This window comes from Entelurus aequoreus, linkage group LG24, assembly GCF_033978785.1.
Source record: "Entelurus aequoreus isolate RoL-2023_Sb linkage group LG24, RoL_Eaeq_v1.1, whole genome shotgun sequence".
NCBI lineage: Eukaryota > Metazoa > Chordata > Actinopteri > Syngnathiformes > Syngnathidae > Entelurus > Entelurus aequoreus.
Window position 1 is genome coordinate 41,465,402 of NC_084754.1, and position 23,778 is coordinate 41,489,179.

Below are 23,778 nucleotides of genomic sequence, written 5' to 3' on the forward strand. Positions count from 1 at the left end.
CGATAATTGCTCATTTTAGCGTAGCTTTGAACGTTGTCACCGTGGCAGATTAATGTCTGTGTTTCTAAAACGGCAGTACTATTTCAGTTTATATCGTAACCGAGCCTTTTCCCTACAGATATTGTGCCGGTTCTACTAAGTTTTGCCTGTATTAAAATAAGTGTAAACTTGATAGCACACGTAAAGCCAATCTACTGAACTCGTACGCAGAAGATAAATAAGGAGCCCGATATGCAGAATATATGCTGATGATCAGAACGGCCACAATACTGCGAGGAGAAAATATCAATATTATTATTTGGCACAGGCCTGGGCAATTATTTTCTGGGGGCCAGAATATCTATTTTTAGGAACACTAATACAAAACCTCATAATAATGTCTGATTGAATGCTAAAAACGTTATGACAGACCGCCTTAAAAAACGTAATGGAAATTTACATTTTTCTATGAACGATAAAACACTGAATATTGACAAAATATGAACGTCACACCCCTTTTCGATCGACATATTTTACAATCAAGTAAAACGCAACAAAAATGCAACAAACAGTGAAATATGAACGCGAAGGGTATAAAATAAACCCACCGACAATCTGATATATCTGATATGTCGCTAAGCTTTAGAACTTTGTTGTGAAAATCTCCTTCCGGGTCTGTGGAAACGCTCCCCGCCCACACTGCTTGGTGCCTCGTCTGAGCTTCTGAGACGTTGATTACCATAGTAACTAATTAGATGACCATAGTAAGTAATTAGATTACCATTGTAACTAATTAGATTACTATAGTAACTGGTATATCATCCCAAAGCGCAGATTCCAACCATTGAAATACTTTGTATAGTTGAAGACTTACGGTCATTAGAAAACATCACTGCACATCATAATGGCAGCTACACTTTCCATCTTAAACATCTAAAAAAAATTATTTGGGAATGTCCGGCGGGCCAGATTGAAAAGCTTAACGGGCCGCATGCGGCCCCCGGGCCTTAATTTGCCCAGGTCTGATTTAGGGGATGATTAAAGCTAATTAAATAGATTAGTTTTTTTAAATGGCGTCTGTTTTTTCATTCATATTTCTTGTGTATGAATAATGTAAAGTACACAATCGAAGGTAGTACAGCATCTCCCAGGTAGCACCTTCACTGTGCTAAACAAAAAAAAAGTGGGTTGCGTTGTAGATGCATTGGAAGACTGTCTTTAAAGTAGCAGTAGAGTGGAAAAACAAGTTGACTTTATATGCTTACCGTATTTTTCGGAGTATAAGTCGCTCCGGAGTATAAGTCGCACCGGCCAAAAATGCATAATAAAGAAGGGAAAAAACATATATAAGTCGCACTGGAGTATAAGTCGCATTTTTTGGGGAAATGCATTTGATAAAAGCCAACACCAAGAATAGACATTTGAAAGGCAATTTAAAATAAATAAAGAATAGTGAACAACAGGCTGAATAAGTGTACGTTATATGAGGCATAAATAACCAACTGAGAACGTGCCTGGTATGTTAACGTAACATATTATGGTAAGAGTCATTCAAATAACTATAACATATAGAACATGCTATAAAAAAAGTTTAAATGTGGACTCGTCAGACTACAGAACACTTTTCCACTTTGCATCGGTCCATCTTAGATGAGCTCAGGCCCAGCGAAGAAGGCGGCGTTTCTGGGTGTTGTTGATAAATGGCTTTCGCTTTGCATAGTAGAGTAACTTGCACTTACAGATGTAGCGACCAACTGTAGTTACTGACAGTGGTTTTCTGAAGTGTTCCTGAGCCCATGTGGTGATGTCGCTTTTTGAAGCATGAGGGATCCAAGGTCCGTAATATCATCGCTTATGTGCAGTAATTTCTACAGATTCTCTGAAACCTTTGACGATATTACAGACGGTAGATGGTCAAATCCCTAAATTATTCTTGAGAAATGTTGTTCCTAAACGGTTGGACAATTTGCTCACACATTTGTTAACAAAGTGGTGACCCTCGCCCCGTCCTTGTTTGTGAATGACAGAGCATTTCATGGAATCTACTTTTATACCCAATCATGGCACCCACCTGTTCCCAATTTGCCTGTTCACTTGTGGGATGTTCCAAATAAGTGTTTGATGAGCATCCCTTTTTTCGCCACTTGTGCCAGCTTTTTTGAAACATGTTGCAGGAATCACATTCCAAATGAGCTAACATTTGCAAAAAATAACAAAGTTTACCAGTTCCAACGTTAAATATCTTGTCTTTACAGTCTATTCAATTGAATATAAATTGATAAGGATTTGCAAATCATTGTATTTTGTTTTTATTTACCATTTACACAACGTGACAACTTCACTGCTTTTGGGTTTTGTAACTATAAACATATCGAACTGCATTTTTGTTGGCTGTAGATCGGCTTTACAACAGTGTAACATGCATTGACAAGAAACATCGTTGCAACGGAGAAATCCACACGTTCTGCTTTGTGTGGAGTGTTCTCAACTTTTCTTTAGAACACAAACGTTTCAAAGGCAGTTGCAGGGCAAGAACCTGAGTGCAACCTTGGCTTTGGAATGGATCAGGAATAGCTGTATCCATTAGCAGGGGATAATGGTGGTAAGCTATACCAGAGGTGAGATCCATTAGATGATGACCATTCAAACACTATGAGTCACTGTGTAGAATGACAACATAAGGCTTCTAGGAAAGCTAAGTCCATCAGCCTGATGTCACCCTGCTCAGACCGGACTAATCAAATGAGCAGAGTCATGCTCTGCCCTTCAGACGCTGACCATTGGGGGAAGATTGAGGACGTCACCGTGCATGCAAACAAACACACACACACACACACACACACAGGTCTCTAGTGTCATTACTGCACACACACAGGTCTCTAGTGCAGTGGTTCTTAACCTTGTTGGAGGTACCGAACCCCACCAGTTTCATATGCGCATTCACCGAACCCGAACCGTAATCATAAAATGATGTCATTATATTAAAGAAGTACTAATAAAGGTATATTTTACAAACAGAAAGTTACAGGAATGTACACATGATCCCATGTTTACATCTCATTGTGCAACATGTGAATGTTTTAGTGCAGTGGTTCTTAACCTCGTTGGAGGTACCGAACCCCTTCTGTAGTGAAAAATAAAATGTTTTTTATTCAAATTCAAGACAAAGTTATATGTTTTTGGTAACACTTTAGTATGGGGAACATATTCTAAGTAACAAAGACTTAGTTTAGAGTTTTTTGGTTAGGGCCAGGGTTAGATGTCAGGACTTGGTGCTTGGGGTTTGTTTTCCCAGAATGCAACGGAAAGTTGGCTCGGGCAAGACGTGAATGTGGGTACTTTTTTTTTTATTTTAAACTAACAAAGGAACAAAAAGCGCGCTCAAGGCGGAAGTACAAACTTGACCAATGAAACAAATACTCGCACGTGGGCAAAAAAACTAAGGACATGAACAAAAGTCGCTAACTGCGGCATGAGTAGAAAAAACTTACTTGACATGGCGTGAAGTGCGCAGAGGTAAACAGAGTGAATGTCGCCAGGCCGACCGACAGAAAAAGACAGGCTTTAAATAACAGTGACATGATTAGTGAAAACAGGTGCGTGACTCAAAACGTGAAACAGGTGCGTGACATGACAGGTAAAAACTAATGGGTTGCTATGGTGACAAAACAAGAGAGTGAACGACCAGGAACTAAAAAGTGTCCAAAAAAACCAACAGCACATGGCCAAACAAAAACATGATCAACACAGACATGACATTAGAGGGTTAGGGTTATAATAAGGCATTAATAAGTACTTAATAATGACTAGTTAAGAGCCAATATGTTACTATTTTGCAATATTTTCTCCTAAAATAATTACTTTTTCATGTAAAATGGTTACTTTCTAATGTAAAATGGTGACATTTGTCATGTAAAATTCAGACTTTTATCACAATATTGCCAATTTTTTTGGTGTTCTTGTAAAATAGTGAAATTTTGTGAGTAGAATGATGACTTTTGTCATCATTTTGCTAAGTGAAATTCCAATTATTATTATTATAATATTGCCAACATTTTTCAAGTTTTCTTATAAAATTGTGACTTTTTGTCGAGTAAAATTACGACTCTTCATAAAATTGCCAAAATGTTAAGCTTTTCTTGTAAAATTGTGACTGTTATTGAGTAAAATTCCAACTTTTATCATAATATCGCACAAATGTTCAGTTTTTCTTGTAACATTTTTGACTTACGACTTTTATTATAATACTGCCAAAATGTAAAGTTTTTCTTGTGAAATTCCAACTAATTTTTCACAACAAGCTTTTTTATATTTACATAGTTTGTATATATTATTAATGTTGTAAATACACATCTTTATATATCTGGAAAGGGTGGTCCTAAAGAGGTAGGCATTTTTCGGAGGTCTCAAGGAGGTAAAAAATACAATATGTTCCCCACACTAAAGTGTTAACATGTTTTTTTTACTGGTGCACAAAATGAAGCGTGCATGAACATCACCTTGTTCAAACAACAAAACCAACACAGTGCATAAACTCACAACAAATTACACACCTGCAAATCAGTGTGACTTCTGCTGTTGCCGTATCCGTAATACGCCGATAGGGAGAAGTTTTTATTTACACGATGAGTCGGGTGTGTCTTGACCTCCGCCGAACCCCTGAGCCCGACTCACGGAACCCCTAGGGTTCGATCGAACCCAGGTTAAGAACCACTGGGTTAGGGTCAGGGTTAGAGGGTTAGGGTTATAATAAGGCCATGCCGAATAAGGCATTAATAAGTACTTAATAATGACTACTTAAGAGCCAATATGTTACTATTTTGCAATATTTTCTCCTAAAATAATTACTTTTTTATGTAAAATTGTTACTTTCTAATGTAAAATGGTGACATTTGTCATATAAATTTCAGACTTTTATCACAATATTGCCAATTTTTTTGGTGTTCTTGTAAAATAGTGAAATTTTGTGAGTAAAATTATGACTTTTGTCATCATTTTGCCAAGTGAAATTCCAATTATTATTATTATAATATTGCCAACATTTTTCATGTTTTCTTATAACATTGTGACTTTTGCCGAGTAAAATTACGACTCTTCATAAAATTGCCAAAATGTTAAGCTTGTCTTGTAAAATTGCGACTGTTATTGAGTAAAATTCCAACTTTTATCATAATATCGCACAAATGTTCAGTTTTTCTTGTAACATTTTTGACTTACGACTTTTATTATAATACTGCCAAAATGTAAAGTTTTTCTTGTGAAATTCCAACTAATTTTTCACAACAAGCTTTTTTATATTTACATAGTTTGTATATATTATTAATGTTGTAAATACACATCTTTATATATCTGGAAAGGGTGGTCCTAAAGCGGTAGGCATTTTTCGGAGGTCTCAAGAAGGTAAAAAATACAATATGTTCCCCACACTAAAGTGCTAACATGTTTTTTTTACTGGTGCACAAAATGAAGCGTGCATGAACATCACCTTGTTCAAACAACAAAACCAACACAGTGCATAAACTCAGAAATTACACACCTGCAAATCAGTCTGACTTCTACTGTTGCCGTATCCGTAATACGCCGATAGGGAGAAGTTTTTATTTACACGATGAGTCGGGTGTGTTTTGACCTCCGCCGAACCCCTGAGCCCGACTCACGGAACCCCTAGGGTTCGATCAAACCCAGGTTAAGAACCACTGCTCTAGTGTCATTACTGCACACACACACACGCAGCAATGCAACACAGTGTACATTGATAAAGGCGACATCATGTGGCTCGGTGGTGTACCCTAACCTGAAGCACCATCGTTTGCTCATGTGTCGGGTTTAAAAACAACACTTGAGAGAGATGCATGACTCACATGCATCTGGAGTGTTCCTATCAATGTACTGGTTGAATTCGAGGAGAAACTGGGTGTTGTTGAGTGACAACTTCAGCTCTTTGCAGTAATCCCTGAAGAAACAGCAACCGTCAGTTTCACTCTCGGCACCATGTTTGCTCCGGCATGCTCAACGAGACTTTTAAAGGTGAAAACAACCACAAAAAAAAAAAAAAAAAAAAACGAGAAAAAATAAATAATAATAACTCCACTCACCGTGGAGCGATGAAGGTGTAACCAAAGGCATCGAAGTTCTCCAGCTGGATGGTTTCCATCACTTTGGAAAACACACACATAAAAATGCTGATTTTTTTGGGGATGGGAATGTTGGCATGATTGACGGAGAGTGGAACCTTTTAAGTCATAAAGTTTGTGAAATGAAAAGTCTCTAAAGTTGCAGAAAAACCTGAATTTTGTTTACTTATGTATTTTGGCAAACTTCAGTACTGTGAGCATTTTAAGCAGTGGTCCAGACTTGTAAGAATCCGAATCAGAATACCTTTATTGTCATTGTATGGAAACAACGAAATTGGACAGCAATCCAGCTCAGGGCTTTTAAAACAAACCTACATAAAATAGTCTTAAGACAACAACAATAATAAAACAATTTAAAATTTAAAAACATAATAAAATGTTAAAAAAACACAGTAGATTTTTATCAGAGGTAAGCAAGTAATAAAGTGGTGAGTGTTCAGGTAAGTGCAGAGTTTAGGGCAATAACAGCTCTAGTATAGAAACTGTTTTTTGTCCTTGCTTTGATGGTCTTATAGCGCCTCCCTGAGGGCAAGAGTTCAAGCAAGTGGTGACCTGGGTGGGATGAGTCCCTGAGGATGCTGTTTGCTTTCCTGTTGCAGTGTCTCTTATGCAGGTCCTCTAGAGCAGTGGTTCTCAAATGGGGGTACGCGTACCCCTGGGGGTACTTGAAGGTATGCCAAGGGGTACGTGAGATTTTTTTTAAATATTCTAAAAATAGCAACAATTCAAAAATCCTTTATAAATATATTTATTGAATAATACTTCAACAAAATATGAATGTAAGTTCATAAACTGAATATCAAATCAAGTAGGCTATTCCATTCATTACAATGCAACAATGCAATATTCAGTGTTGACAGCTAGATTTTTTGTGGACATGTTGAATTGAATCTCTTGTTTATTTTTCAACATGTTTTTAGTTATTTGTATATCTTTTTTTCCAAATAGTTCAAGAAAGACCACTACAAATGAGCAATATTTTTGCACTGTTATACAATTTAATAAATCAGAAACTGATGACATAGTGCTGTATTTTACTTCTTTCTCTTTTTTTCAACCAAAAATGCTTTGCTCTGATTAGGGGGTACTTGAATTAAAAACATTTTCACAGGGGGTACATCACTGAAAAAAGGTTGAGAACCACTGCTCTAGAGATGTAAGAGGACATGTAGTGATCTCCTGGGCCGCCTTGTAATCTCTTTCTCTCTGCCAGCGTGCAGCTAGAAAACCACACGGAGATGCCGTAGATCAGTATTGACTCAACAGAGCAGCGATAGAAGGACATTACCCTTGCGCTTTATACAATGCCGCGGACGATTTATAGAATGTTCCTGGTTTACGAGCTTCACATGCCACTAACACGTTTTGCCTCATCACAATAGTTATGGACTCACCCTTATTATTGAGAAAAAAACGACAAAATGCACAAGACGCAGCCCCAAAACGAAAAAAGGAAATCTGCAACTGCACTGTCTTTTGTGAAATGTGTGAATGAACACAAGCACCTATGTAAATATTCCATGTTTTCATGTCTTTTAAGTCTTACAGAGTTGTGCGGCCAATATATGTAAGAATTAAAATTAGTCAAAACACTAGGTGGGTGGGGCTAATATTTAGGTGTGCTTTATAGCCCAGACATTACAGTTTGATTGATTGATTGAGACTTGTATTAGTAGATTGCACAGTTCAGTACATATTCCGTACAATTGACCTCTAAATGGTAACACCCGAATAAGTTTTTCAACTTGTTTAAGTCAGGGTCCACTTAAATCAATTTATGGTACACGCGTTATGTTTGTGTACGATATAATATATAACATATACATTTTGGTAATATTGTTATTTTTCTTATATTAAAAACTGAAACATACAAAATTAAAAAGTTGTATACATTTGTCACAGTAAAATGAAAATCAACAATGGACATTGTTAGAATATAGTAATATAATAATTAGTAATATAATTGTATCTTTTATTTTACTATCTTATTTGACAATGACAAAAATATTCTGATTCTGATTAACGTTACCATGTTCCAGACCTTGGTCAAATAAATTTTAAAAAACATTTAAAATAGATCCAAAAATTAAACTCGAATTGTGAGGACAATCAGTACAAGGTAGTAGTAATAATATGAAAACAGAATGCGCACTTGGAACCTCCAAAGCACAAGAAGGCAAAGTAAAGTATGGGCATTAACTTCACTTATTTTTACACTTACGTTTTGTAAAATTGTATATCAAAACAATGCCTATTGGTCTTCTTTATTACATCGTTTTTAAAGGTTCCACTGTATTTATATATATATATATATATATATATATATATATATATATATATATATATATATATATATATATATATATATATATATATATATATATATATTCATGAATATAGGGAATAGCATTAATGTACAGTCGTGGTCAAAAGTTTACATACACTTGTAAAGAACATAATGTCATGGCTGTCTTGAGTTTCTAATAATTTCTACAACTCTTATTTTTTGTGATAGAGTGATTGGAGCACATACTTGTTGGTCACAAAAACATTCATGAAGTTTGGTTCTTTTATGAATTTATTATGGGTCTACTGAAAATGTGAGCAAATCTGCTGGGTCAAAAGTATACATACAGCAATGTTAATATTTGCTTACATGTCCCTTGGCAAGTTTCACTGCAATAAGACACTTTTGGTAGCCATCCACAAGCTTCTGCTTGAATTTTTGACCACTCCTCTTGACAAAATTGGTGCAGTTCAGCTAAATGTGTTGCTTTTCTGACGTGGACTTGTTTCTTCAGCATTGTCCACACGTTTAAGTCAGGACTTTGTGAAGGCCATTTTAAAACCTTAATTCTAGCCTGATTTAGCCATTCCTTTACCACTTTTGACGTGTGTTTGGGGGTCATTGTCCTGTTGGAACACCCAACTGCGCCCAAGACCCAACCTCCGGGCTGATGATTTTAGCTTGTACTGGATAATTTGGAGCTAATCCTCCTTTTTCATTGTCCCATTTAAAGCACCAGTTCCATTGGCAGCAAAACAGGCCCAGAGCATAATACTACCACCACCATGCTTGACGGTAGGTATGGTGTTCATGGGATTAAAGGCCTCACCTTTTCTCCTCCAAGTTTCACTGCAATAAGGCGCTTTTGGTAGCCATCCATAAGCTTCCGGTTGAATGTTTGACCACTCCTCTTGACAACATTTGTGCAGTTCAGCTAAATGTGTTGGTTTTCTCACACGGATCCATAATACATTCATAAAAGAAGCAAACTTCATGAAAGTTTTTTGTGACCAACAAGTATGTGCTCCAATCACTCTATCACCAAAAAAAAGAGTTGTAGAAATGATTGGAAACTCAAGACAGCCATGACATGATGTTCTTTACAACTGTATGTAAACTTTTGACCAAGACTGCTAGTACGTGTTTTAATTTTGGTGATGCTAAAGCATGAAGAAGACAACCAGGCCCACACACACACACACACACACACACATACACACACACGGACACATGACATACTGGACAGAAATGAGGTGCTGGACAAAGACAAATGGATGGTGGGAGGAAGCTGGTGGAGATTGAAATACTTGCCTGTTTGGCCTGTGAACCCCATGAAAAAAGACAGGAGGAGAAAGTCAGAAAGCAGCAACTTGGAAAAATATTATCTTATAAAAGACAATATCAAAAGCGAATTAGCATGCAGAGAAACGACAATGTCGTAAACGTTAAATCTCTCTAAAATATGGACTGTTTAAAATCTCGTAAATGACAAGACAGGCGTCGACGGCCATCATTCACCACGGCGCTCTTAAAGTGAAGACGTTTTGGACTTTTAGAGTACACTTAGCGGCATGGTGCCGCCTGCAAAAGTCATCACCGGGCGCCGACTTTGAACAATGTCATGGAAATGTGGCGAGGGGATGAAACGACGTCTTTCACGTAAAAATATGACAGGCAGATTTATTGCCTGTTTCTTTATGGCTTTCAATGCAGCGTTTTGCTCATATACAGTAAATAAAGCACATGTTTATCCAGCAGGGGACCTTCTCTTATGAATAAAATTGGTATGGCATGCTACTATGTATGGGGGGGGGCAGATAAGGATTGATGTATTGGTGGTCTGGTCTGAAACTTCAGACGAATGCACACAGGTCCCGGGTTCAAATCCCGTACAAGCCCCCAATTGTTGCGCGTGACCAGTCTTCCTCTCAAGGGATAAAACACACTGGTCACTCCCGACTTCTTTTGGATGACATACACAGTACAGGCCAAAAGTTTGGACACATCTTCTCATTTAATGCCTTTTCTTTATTTTCATGACTATTTACTAATTTATTTACTATTTACTACTATTTGTAGATTGTCACAACAAAACTATGAATGAAGACATGTGGAGTTATGCACTTATGCTTGGACACGGACCTCCTATGCCTCGCCATTTGCCCTGACCATCTGCCTGCACCCATGTGTCATAACGGGGGGGGGGGGGTTTCGCAGCTTACTGCAAGGATTGTTCTCCCGGGATGCAATTGGACTATTTTGGTAAGGTAAGAACATATTTAATTATTAAAAATCCTACACATCACAAAAACAAAAGGAAAGCGTGCCGTACGCATGAGAGGCTAAAGAACAAACAACTTAACACAGAAAGTATAGACGTTAGCACTTAGCATGAACTATGGCATAGCAAAAACAAAACTTACTGTGGTAAGAAACGAGCGGCGTGAACTATGGCAACGCATGAAAACGAGCAATGATGCCAGGACGACTAACTGGCAAAAACAGGCTTAAATAATGGTCACCTGATTAGAAACAGGTGTGTCCCGAACGCAAGAGGCAGGTGAAAATCATAAGTCGCCATGGAAACTAAAACAAACAAGGGTGCACAAAAACAGGAACTTTTGGAGTCTTAAAACTAACAGAAAATAACAAAAACATGATCCAGACCACAGATCATGACACCATGGACTGCCTTCATGTCTTGTCCCTCCTCTGGAGTCAACACTAGGTAATTACCCACACCTAGTCTAACACCACACACGCTTGGATTTTGGTCACACTCCATTTTCTAGCCTAGTTATATATATATATATATATATATATTTAGTATTGTGTATTATTATATATACTGTGCATATATATATATATAATAAAACATAGAGCAACATCACCCCCTCTTGGAACTGCGCCGTCACTACTCCCCCTGCATGCATAACAGGTTTGGCCTGTACTGTATGTTAAGTAAAAAGAACCACCAAGACAGAACAGTAATTGGCCAAGTTTTACTAAAGCTTTAGGAGACCAGCCCTTACAACGCAACAATAGCATCGGCAAGCAAGGTCTAAATCAGTGGTTCTTAACCTTATTGGAGGTACCGAACCCCATCAATTTCATATGTTCATTCGTCGAACCCTTGTTTAGTGAAAACATTTTTAAAAATTCAAATTTCAAATTCAAGACAAAGTTATGTTTTTTTCATTGGTGCATAAAATTAACCGTGCATGAACATCACCTTGTTCAAAGAACAAAGCCAACACATGAACTCACAAGAAATGACACACCTGCAAATCAGATGGAAAATTAGAGGGAACATTGTTTGTGGGTATTTATAATACGCCGATAGAGAGAAGTTTTTATTTACACGATGAGTTGGGTGTGTCTTGACCTCCGCGGAGGAGGCTCCGCCGAACGCCTGAGGCCGACTCACCGAACCCCTAGGGTTTGATCGAACCCAGGTTAAGAACCACTGGTCTAAATCCAAAGAAAGAGAGTCCGCTTATGTAGAGCGAAAACAGCCCCTCCCGCCCAGAAAGAAATGCAGATGCTACTTCAAAACAGATAAGGAACTGGCCAAAACAGCTCTGTGAGCCGACAAACCGGAGCCCTAAAGACAAAACAAAGAGTTTACTAGGGGACATAAGATAAAAGCAAGGAGGTCACAAGAAGACACACTACATGGGAATATACTAGCTGCTTTAAACACTTAAAAATATCTAACTCCCACACTATCTGCTGCGAAACGTCGCCGAGGCCTTTAACAGCCCCGTAAACGTTGACAGACTTTCGATAGCAGCGAGGTAATGACACAAAGGCCAGATCACTCAGTCAAAATCTCATCTATTGGGATAACCGCACCATTAGCCAACAAGTGCCGTGTGGCGACACATCAAAGTGATGAAAAAAAAGGCTCCGAAGACAGATGTTTTTTAAACCGGAGTCACCGCTAATAACACCCCGCGAGGCGTCTCTAAGCTTTTTCACAGCAAAGTCATTCATGGAGCCATCACCGCTTAATCATCACGCGAGGGGCGTCGACGTGTTGGAGCAGAAGGAGGACAAAACATCACATTTGCAAAAGGATGACACAGAAAAGTACTTGCCCCAAGTTGATGCTGCAAATGTCCGGCAAACAAGACAAGAGAAGAACATGCCTCAAAGTCAGAATACAAAGAAGTGAATCACCACGTGTAGCAAGTAGAGTGTTTGTGCTTATGGATCATCGGCACAATTCATAAGCAAGATTAGGCGTGTAAAGATTTAGTAGAAAGAAAGAAAAACTGAAATCAACAGAAAATACGGCAAAAAGTGATATCTAAATTCCCTATATACACATTTTGTACATTTTCAGTATTCAAATGCTTTTTGGATGGCGAGCAGATAAAGCAGACATTGTGTAGAACAGCGGTCCCCAAACCAAATACGGCCCTCCATCGTCCAAAATCCAGCCTGCGGGAAGTATCAAGTTTTTTTTTACAAACCCCGTTCCCATATGAGTTGGGAAATTGTGTTAGATGTAAATATAAACGGAATACAATGATTTGCAAATCCTTTTCAACCCATATTCAATTGAATGCACTACAAAGACAACATATTTAAAGTTCAAACCCATAAACTTTTTTTTTTTTTAATTAGAATTTCATGGCTGCAACACGTGCCAAAGTAGTTGGGAAAGGACATGTTCACCACTGTGTTACATCACATTTTCTTTGAACAACACTCAATAAACGATTGGGAACTGAAGAAACAAATTGTTGAAGCTTTGAAAGTGGAATTCTTTCCCATTCTAGTTTTATGTAGAGCTTCAGTCGTTCAACAGTCCGGGGTCTCCGCTGTCGTATTTTACGCTTCATAATGCGCCACACATTTTCGATGGGAGACAGGTCCGGACTGCAGGCGGGCCAGGAAAGTACCTGCACTCTTTTTTTACGAAGCCACGCTGTTGTAACACGTGCTGAATGTGGCTTGGCATTGTCTTGCTGAAATAAGCAGGGGCGTCCATGAAAAAGACGGCGCTTAGATGGCAGCATATGTTGTTCCAAAACCTGTATGTACCTTTTAGCATTAATGGTGCCTTCACAGATGTGTAAGTTACCCATGCCTTGGGCACTAATGCACCCCCATACCATCACAGATGCTGGCTTTTGAACTTTGCGTCGATAACAGTCTGGATGGTTCACTTCCCCTCGATGTCGAATATTTCCAAAAACAATTTGAAATGTGGACTCGTCAGACCACAGAACACTTTTCCACTTTGCATGAGTCCATCTTAGATGATCTCGGGCCCAGAGAAGCCGGCGGCGTTTCTGGGTGTTGTTGATAAATGGCTTTCGCTTTGCATAGTAGAGCTTTAACTTGCACTTACAGATGTAAGTGCAAGTGTAAGTGAACTTTATTTAGTGACAGTGGTTTTCTGAAGTGTTCCTGAGCCCACGTGGTGATATCCTTTAAAGACTGATGTCGGTTTTTGATACAGTGCCGTCTGAGGGATCCAAGGTCACAGTCATTCAATGTTGGTTTCCGGCCATGCCGCTTACGTGCAGTGAATTAGCCAGATTCTCTGAACCTTTTGACGATATTATGCACCGTAGATGTTGAAATCCCTAAATTTCTTGCAATTGCACTTTGAGAAAGGTTGTTCTTAAACTGTTTGACTATTTGCTCACGCAGTTGCGGACAAAGGGGTGTACCTCGCCCCATCCTTTCTTGTGAAAGACTGATAATTTTTTGGGAAGCTGTTTTTATACCCAATCATGGCACCCACCTGTTCCCAATCAGCCTGCACACCTGTGGGATGTTCCAAATAAGTGTTTGATGAGCATTCCTCAACTTTATCAGTATTTATTGCCACCTTTCCCAACTTCTTTGTCACGTGTTGCTGGCATCAAATTCTAAAGTTAATGATTATTTGCACAAAAAAAAATGTTTATCAGTTTGAACATCAAATATGTTGTCTTTGTAGCATATTCAACTGAATATGGGTTGAAAATGATTTGCAAATCATTGTATTCCGTTTATATTTACATCTAACACAATTTCCCAACTCATATGGAAACGGGGTTTGTATATTTGTGTTTTTGTTGCTTTTGTTTTTTGCATTTTGTGAAAAACAGTAAAAAAAATAAACTATTCATGACAAGTGGAACTGGATTATTGGCGAGAATGCTATTGAATTTGAAAGACAAAAACGGCTTTTGTAGCCGGGGTCCAAATTCACGAGGGGCTCTCTTTTTCCCACCAGTCACACACTCAATAATAATAACAGCACAATGCGTCGAACTAATAAAATCCCAAAAAAAAAAGGCTAACGCCTCATTAGATGTTCCTAACTTCCTATCAAATACAGTAAAATAATCTTGTTGTTTTTGTTATGTTGGAGGGCCCCGATGATGAGGTTTGCCTTTGGGTCCCCACATGACTAAATATGCCCCTGCCAGTTGATGGTGACACAGGAACAGCCAAGCAAAAGAAGATCATGACAAAAAGAGACAAAAGAATACAAGTTAGGGAGGATCAAAAGAAGCACTTGGGCTGACAAGAAGAAGGTCCAGTGCTGAGTGCACGGCCGCTGACCACCGGGTTACACTACAAAATAAAAGCACAGCGGGGCTGCGCCAGGAGGGGGCCACGGCTCCTGCTGGGGTAGTGGGCGAATGAGAGCTGCTTTTAAAGGGCCATTAAAAGAGCAGTGATGGAGGCTGTTGTACTCACTCATGGCTTGCTTGATGTCGTCGCCCAGTTTGGCTTGAATGAAGTGTTCGCTGTATTTGGGCAGAGCTAAAGCCAGGCTGAAGAAAACACAATCAAAGGCAATGATGAATATATATTTATTATACTATTTTATTGCATTCCCAGAACGCACAAGACATTACAGACCTACTGAAATTACATTTTTTTTATTGAAACGGGGATAGCAGATCCATTCTATGTGTCATACTTGATCATTTCGCGATATTGCCATATTTTTGCTGAAAGGATTTAGTAGAGAACAACGACGATAAAGATCGCAACTTTTGGTCGCTGATAAAAAAAAAAGCCTTGCCTGTACCGGAAGTAGCGTGACGTAGTCAGTTGAAAGGCTCCTTACATTTTCCTATTGTTTTCAATGGAGCTAGAGTGATTCGGACCGAGAAAGCGATGATTACCCCAATAATTTGAGCGAGGATGAAAGATTCGTGGATGAGGAACGTTAGAGAGAAGGACTAGAATGCAGTGCAAGACATATCTTTTTTCGCTCTGACCGTAACTTAGGTACAAGCTGGCTCAATGGATTCCACGCTCTCACTTTTTTCTATTGTGGATCACGGATTTGTATTTTAAACCACCTCGGATACTATATCCTCTTGAAAATGAGAGTCGAGAACGCGAAATGGACATTCACAGTGACTTTTATCTCTACGACAGTACATCGGCGAAGCTCTTTAGCTACTGAGCTAACATGATAGCATCGGGCTTTACTGCATATAGAAACGAAATAAATAAATCCCTGACTGGAAGGATAGGCAGAAGATCAACAATACTATTAAACCATGGACATGTAAATACACGGTTAATGCTTTCCAGCCTGGCGAAGGTTAACAATGCTGTTGCTAACAACGCCATTGAAGCTAACGTAGCAACCGGACCTCACAGAGCTATGCTAAAAACATTAGCTATCCACCTACGCCAGACAGCCCTCATCTGCTCATCAACACCCGTGCTCACGTGCGTTCCAGCGATCGACGGTGCGACGAAGGACTTCACCAAATCACAGATGCGGTCGGCGAGACGGAGGAAGTTAAGGTGAGTTCGGCGGCTAGCGTGTCTGCTATTCTTCTCTCCTCCTGGTTGTGTTGCTGTAGTCCGTCGCTAATACACCGATCCCACCTACAACTTTCTTCTTTGCAGTCTCCATTGTTCATTAAACAAATTGCAAAAGATTCACCAACACAGGTGTCCAGAATACTGTGGAATTTTGAGATGAAAACAGAGTTTTTTGTATAGGATTCAATGTGCCCGCATACTTCCCGTTTCAACGATTGACGTCATGCGCATACGTCATCATACATAGACATTTTCAACCGGAAGTTTAGCGGGAAATTTAAAATTGCACTTTATAAGTTAACCCGGCCGTATTGGCATGTGTTGCAATGTTAAGATTTCATCATTGATATATAAACTATCAGACTGCGTGGTCGGTAGTAGTGGCTTTCAGTAGGCCTTTAAAGCAACGTTGAGAACTTGTTGAATTCAGTCCTGACGTTGAGCAACTCAAACCTAACGTTGGAACATGATTTTAGACCATTTTTAATCAATGTTGGGTTCTGACGTTGATTTGACCATTGAAAGTTGGTAATTTTCCAACCAATATGCTACAACACAAATACAACATTGAAACAACATACTTTTTGACAACGTTTATTTATTGAATATCAGGTTCTGACTTTGATTTGACCTTTGAATTTTGGTTATTTTCCAACCAATATTCTACAAAAAAATACAACATGCTTTTTGACAACGTTGAATCAATGTTGGGTTCTGACATTGATTTGAACGTTGATTTTTGGTCATTTCCCAACCAATATTCTACATCACAAATACACCGTTGAAACAACATGCTTTTTGACAACGTTTAATCAAAGTTGGGTTCTGACGTTGATTTTAACCATTGAAATACGGTCATTTCTCAACCAATATTCTACGACACAAATACAACATTGAAAGAACTCCCTTTAGACCACATTCATTTAATGTTGGGTTCTGACGTTGATTTGACCATTGAAATTTGGTCATTTTCCAACCAATATTCCACAACACAAATACAACGTTGAAACAACATGCTTTTTGACAACGTTTAATCAATGTCAGGTTGTGATGTTGATTTAACAATTTAATTTTGGTTATTTTCCAACCAATATTCTACAACACAAATAGAACGTTGAAATAACATGCTTTTTGACAACGTTTAATCAATGTTGGGTTCTGGCGTTGAATTGATCATTGAATTTTGGTCATTTTCGAACCAATATTCTGGAACACCAACACAACAAGCTTTTTGACAATGTTTAATCAATGTCAGGTGTTGATGTTGATTTGACTGACCATTGAAATGTGGTCATTTCCCAACCAATATTCTACAACACAAATACAACGTTGAAACAACATGCTTTTTGACGTTTATTCAATGTCAGGTTGTGACGTTGATTTGACCATTGAATGTTGGTCATATTACAACCAATATTCTACAACACAAATACAAAATGCTTTTGGACAACGTTTATTTAATGTTGGGTTCTGATGTTGATTTGACTATTAAATGTTGGTTATTTTCCAACCAATACGCTACAACACAAATACAACGTTGAAACAACATGCTTGTTGACGACGTTTAATCAATTTTGGGTTCTGACGTTGATTTGACCATTGAATTTTGGTCATTTCTCAACCAATATTCTACAACACAAATACAACATTGAAACAACATACTTTTTGACAACGTTTATTCAATATCAGGTTCTGACGTTGATTAGACCTTTGGATTTTGGTTATTTTCCAACCAATATTCTACAACACAAATACAACATGCTTTTTGACAACGTTGAATCAATGTTGGGTTCTGACGTTGATTTGAACGTTGAATTTTAGTCATTTCCCAACCAATATTCTACATCACAAATACACCGTTGAAACAACATGCTTTTTGACAACGTTTAATCAAAGTTGGGTTGTGACGTTGATTTTAACCATTGAAATACGGTCATTTCTCAACCAATATTCTACGACACAAATACAACATTGAAAGAACTCGCTCTTTGACCACATTCATTTAATGTTGGGTTCTGACGTTGATTTGACCATTGAAATTTGGTCATTTTCCAACCAATATTCCACAACACAAATACAACGTTGAAACAACATGCTTTTTGACAACGTTTAATCAATGTCAAGTTGTGATGTTGATTTAACAATTTAATTTTGGTTATTTTCCAACCAATATTCTACAACACAAATAGAACGTTGAAACAACATGCTTTTTGACAACGTTTAATCAATGTTGGGTTCTGGCGTTGAATTGATCATTGAATTTTGGTCATTTTCGAACCAATATTCTAGAACACCAATACAACAAGCTTTTTGACAATGTTTAATCAATGTCAGGTGTTGATGTTGATTTGACTGACCATTGAAATGTGGTCATTTCCCAACCAATATTCTACAACACAAATACAACGTTGAAACAACATGCTTTTTGACGTTTATTCAATGTCAGGTTGTGACGTTGATTTGACCATTGAATGTTGGTCATATTACAACCAATATTCTACAACACAAATACAAAATGCTTTTGGACAACGTTTATTTAATGTTGGGTTCTGATGTTGATTTGACTATTAAATGTTGGTTATTTTCCAACCAATACGCTACAACACAAATACAACGTTGAAACAACATGCTTGTTGACGACGTTTAATCAATTTTGGGTTCTGACGTTGATTTGACCATTGAATTTTGGTCATTTCCCAACCAATATTCTACAACACAAATACAACATTGAAACAACATACTTTTTGACAACGTTTATTCAATATCAGGTTCTGACGTTGATTAGACCTTTGGATTTTGGTTATTTTCCAACCAATATTCTACAACACAAATACAACATGCTTTTTGACAACGTTGAATCAATGTTGGGTTCTGACGTTGATTTGAACGTTGAATTTTAGTCATTTCCCAACCAATATTCTACATCACAAATACACCGTTGAAACAACATGCTTTTTGACAACGTTTAATCAAAGTTGGGTTGTGACGTTGATTTTAACCATTGAAATACGGTCATTTCTCAACCAATATTCTACGACACAAATACAACATTGAAAGAACTCGCTTTTTGACCACATTCATTTAATGTTGGGTTCTGACGTTGATTTGACCATTGAAATTTGGTAATTTTCCAACCAATATTCCACAACACAAATACAACGTTGAAACAACATGCTTTTTGACAACGTTTAATCAATGTCAAGTTGTGATGTTGATTTAACAATTTAATTTTGGTTATTTTCCAACCAATATTCTACAACACAAATAGAACGTTGAAACAACATGCTTTTTGACAACATTTAATCAATGTTGGGTTCTGGCGTTGAATTGATCATTGAATTTTGGTCATTTTCGAACCAATATTCTAGAACACCAATACAACATGCTTTTTGACAATGTTTAATCAATGTCAGGTGTTGATGTTGATTTGACTGACCATTGAAATGTGGTCATTTCCCAACCAATATTCTACAACACAAATACAACGTTGAAACAACATGCTTTTTGACGTTTATTCAATGTCAGGTTGTGACGTTGATTTGACCATTGAATGTTGGTCATTTTCCAACCAATATTCTACAACACAAATACAAAATGCTTTTGGACAACGTTTATTTAATGTTGGATTCTGATGTTGATTTGACTATTAAATGTTGGTTATTTCCCAACCAATACGCTACAACACAAATACAACGTTGAAACAACATGCTTGTTGACGACGTTTAATCAATTTTGGGTTCTGACGTTGATTTGACCATTGAATTTTGGTCATTTCCCAACCAATATTCTACAACACAAATACAACATTGAAACAACATACTTTTTGACAACGTTTATTAAATATCAGGTTCTGACGTTGATTAGACCTTTGGATTTTGGTTATTTTCCAACCAATATTCTACAAAAAAATACAACATGCTTTTTGACAACGTTGAATCAATGTTGGGTTCTGACATTGATTTGAACGTTGATTTTTGGTCATTTCCCAACCAATATTCTACATCACAAATACACCGTTGAAACAACATGCTTTTTGACAACGTTTAATCAAAGTTGGGTTCTGACGTTGATTTTAACCTTTGAAATTTGGTCATTTCTCAACCAATATTCTACGACCCAAATACAACATTGAAAGAACATGCTTTTTGACATTAATTTAATGTTGGGTTCTGACGTTGATTTGACCATTGAAATTTGGTCATTTTCCAACCAATATTCCACAACACAAATACAACGTTGAAACAACATGCTTTTTGACAACGTTTAATCAATGTCAGGTTGTGATGTTGATTTAACAATTTAATTTTGGTCATTTCCCAACCAATATTCTACAACACAAATAGAACGTTGAAACAACATGCTTTTTGACAACGTTTAATCAATGTGGGGTTCTGGCGTTGAATTGATCATTGAATTTTGGTCATTTTCGAACCAATATTCTAGAACACCAATACAACATGCTTTTTGACAATGTTTAATCAATGTTAGGTGTTGATGTTGATTTGACTGACCATTGAAATGTGGTCATTTCCCAACCAATATTCTACAACACAAATACAACGTTGAAACAACATGCTTTTTGACGTTAATTCAATGTCAGGTTGTGACGTTGATTTGACCATTGAATGTTGGTCATTTTCCAACCAATATTCTACAACACAAATACAATATGCTTTTGGACAACGTTTATTTAATGTTGGGTTCTGATGTTGATTTGACTATTAAATGTTGGTTATTTTCCAACCAATACGCTACAACACAAATACAACGTTGAAACAACATGCTTTTTGACAACGTTTAATCAATGTTGGGTTCTGCTGTTGATTTGACCATTGAATTTTGGTCATTTCTCATCCAACATGGATCCAACGTTAAGACATCAACGTTGTCTTAATTTATAAACACATCTGTTTTGCAACGTTGGACATGTACCTATAATCAACATTGTATCAATGATTTGTGCCTGATGGGTTATATTATATTATTATTATTGTATATTTTTTGTAAATATGATGTCTTAATTTTAAATATTTATGTATCAAGAATGTACTAATTCTTTAATTCATCTTGCCTGTATAATAAATCAACTAATTTAAAAGGTAGAAATATCATTATTTTTAGAAGCTGAATTACTAGTGTATTGTTACACTGTTATTATACCACGACCGCCAACAGGCAGCTTGTTTGTTTGGAGCATCAAATTCATTTTGAATGTGAAATAACCACAAAAAGACTTTACATGACAGTGCCAGAGTGGAGATCCTGGTGTGTAAATAATACAAATAATACATTTTGCAGAGGGAAAGTGAGCTTGACATCAGACGTTCTAGTGACACCTTGTGGCAGAAGAAGGGTCCTCAAGAACAGACTCCCAACCAGATGGATGGATGGGTTATACTTGTATAGTGTTTTTCTACCTTCAAGGTACTCAAAGCACTTTGACACTATTCACACATTCACACACACACATCCACACACTGATGGCGTTGTGTAAATGCTAAATAAAAACAGAAAACAAGGATTTGCAAATCCTTTCCAACTTATATTCAATTGAATAGACCGCAAAGACAAGATATTTAATGTTCGAAATGAGTATTCTTTGCAAATAGTCATGAACTTAGAATTTAATGGAAGCAACACATTTTTAAAAAAAGTTGTCACAGGGGCATTTTTACCACTGTGTTACATGGCCTTTCCTTTTAACAACATCCAGTAAACATTTGGGAACTGACAAGACCAATTTTTTAAGCTTTTCAGGTGGAATTATTTCCCATTCTTGCTGGATGTACAGCTTAAGTTGGCGTCGGTGGCGTTTCTGGGTGTTGTTGATAAATGGCTTTCGCTTTGCATAGTAGTATTTTAATTTGCTCTTACAGATGTTGCGACCAATGTTCCCTCTAATTTTTCATGTGTGAGCAAAGGCAAAAACTCCCTGAGCATTCAGTGGAGCCCATGTGAGCAACATCAGACGTGCACACTGTGGCTACACCAGCAGCACACCTGTCCCAAACCGGACTAAATAACAAGTTCAATCTCCATCCATCCATCCATTTTCTACCGCTTGTCCCTTTCGGGGTCGCGGGGGGTGCTGGAGCCTATCTCAGCTGCATTCGGGCGGAAGGCGGGGTACACCCTGGACAAGTCCCCACCTCATTGCAGGGCCAACACAGACAACATTCTCTTATTATTATAATCAAATGACAGCAGTCATTTCCATTTCTAATATAAGTGTTTAGGCCCACTTACAATGACAATAACAGAAATATTGTTTTTCATGAACTGTGTACTTGTATTGTTTGTCTGGGTGGAGTTCCTGCTTTGGAAATAATTTGTACCCCTTTCAGACATTGCATTTAGTTCCCACTAAAACATCCACATGTTGCACAATGAGCTGTAAGCAGGGGTTCATGTGTACATTCATGCAACTTCCTGTTTGTAAAAAATATATTTTTATTAGTATTTATTTAATATACTAACAGCATTTCATGATTAATATGTATACATTAAGATTCCTAATAAACGATACTAGAATAAGCACACATTTGATTGGTAAATCATAGTGTGACGACCTGGAATGACACTTTATGTGTGGTGTTGGAGTTGTCCGACTTTTTGTGTGGCTGTAAACGCATCACTGGCTAAGTGCCATATGTGCATGTGTTGGCGCAAGTGAGAAAGGGCGAGTGGCTGCTGTTGATATAACAAAGTTGCTTTTGGTCTGGTTTGTACTGCAGAAAATGACCAGTTTTGCTAGATATCTTTTTTTTTATTAATGTTTTGGTGATGTGTTTAAAGAGTTTTGCTCAGTAAAGTGACGGATGGAATTCATGTCCTCAAAGCGTCTCGACAGACGTCACAATATTTGAACAATAATGACGAAAACTGTTGTCTCTGTTGTGTCCGTGTGTCGAAAATTGTTATGCGCTTATTTTTTTATTTGATTTTGTGCGTGGCATAGATTTGCCGTGCGCAGAGGACGCTTGAGCAGTGCGCAGTTGCACAGGCGCGCACCTTAGAGGGAACGTTGGTAGCGACCAACTGTAGTTACTGACAGTGGTTTTCTGAAGTGTTCCTGAGGCCATGTGGTGATATCCTTTACACACTGATGTCGTCTGTTGATGCAGTACCGCCTGAGGGATTGGAGGGCACGGGCATGTCGCTTACGTGCAGTGATTTCTTCCGATTCTCTGAACCCTTTGATGATATCACTGACCGTAGATGGTGAAATTCCTAAAATCCTTGCAATAGCTGGTTGAGAAAGGTTTTTCTTAAACTGTTCAACAATTTGCTCACGCATTTGTTGACAAAGTGGTGACCCTCGCCCCATCCTTGTTTGGGAATGACAGAGCATTTCATGGAAGCTGCTTTTATACCCAATCATGGCACCCACCTGTTCCCAATTAGCCAGTTCACCTGTGGGATGTTCCAAATAAGTCTTTGATGAGCATTTATCTGTCTTTTTTGCCACTTGTGCCAGCTTTTTTTAAACATGTTGCAGGCATCAAATTCCAAATGAGCTAATATTTGCAGAAAATAACAAAGTTTTCCAGCTCGAACGTTAAGTATCTTGTCTTTGCA

The 23,778-nt window shown here is 37.8% G+C and overlaps 1 protein-coding gene across 1 annotated transcript in view; it reads right to left on the reverse strand.

The window, feature by feature from the left end:
• Positions 1 to 23,778, reverse strand: part of LOC133641805 (voltage-dependent calcium channel subunit alpha-2/delta-1-like) — a 421,610-nt gene that overhangs the window by 93,840 nt on the left and 303,992 nt on the right. Inside the window, exons 23-25 of the mRNA XM_062035835.1 lie at positions 15,109 to 15,185; positions 6,075 to 6,135; positions 5,841 to 5,932 (exon numbers count right to left, since the gene is read on the reverse strand). Of these exons, the coding sequence (XP_061891819.1) occupies positions 5,841 to 5,932; positions 6,075 to 6,135; positions 15,109 to 15,185 (230 nt within the window). The remainder of the gene's footprint in view (positions 1 to 5,840; positions 5,933 to 6,074; positions 6,136 to 15,108; positions 15,186 to 23,778) is intronic.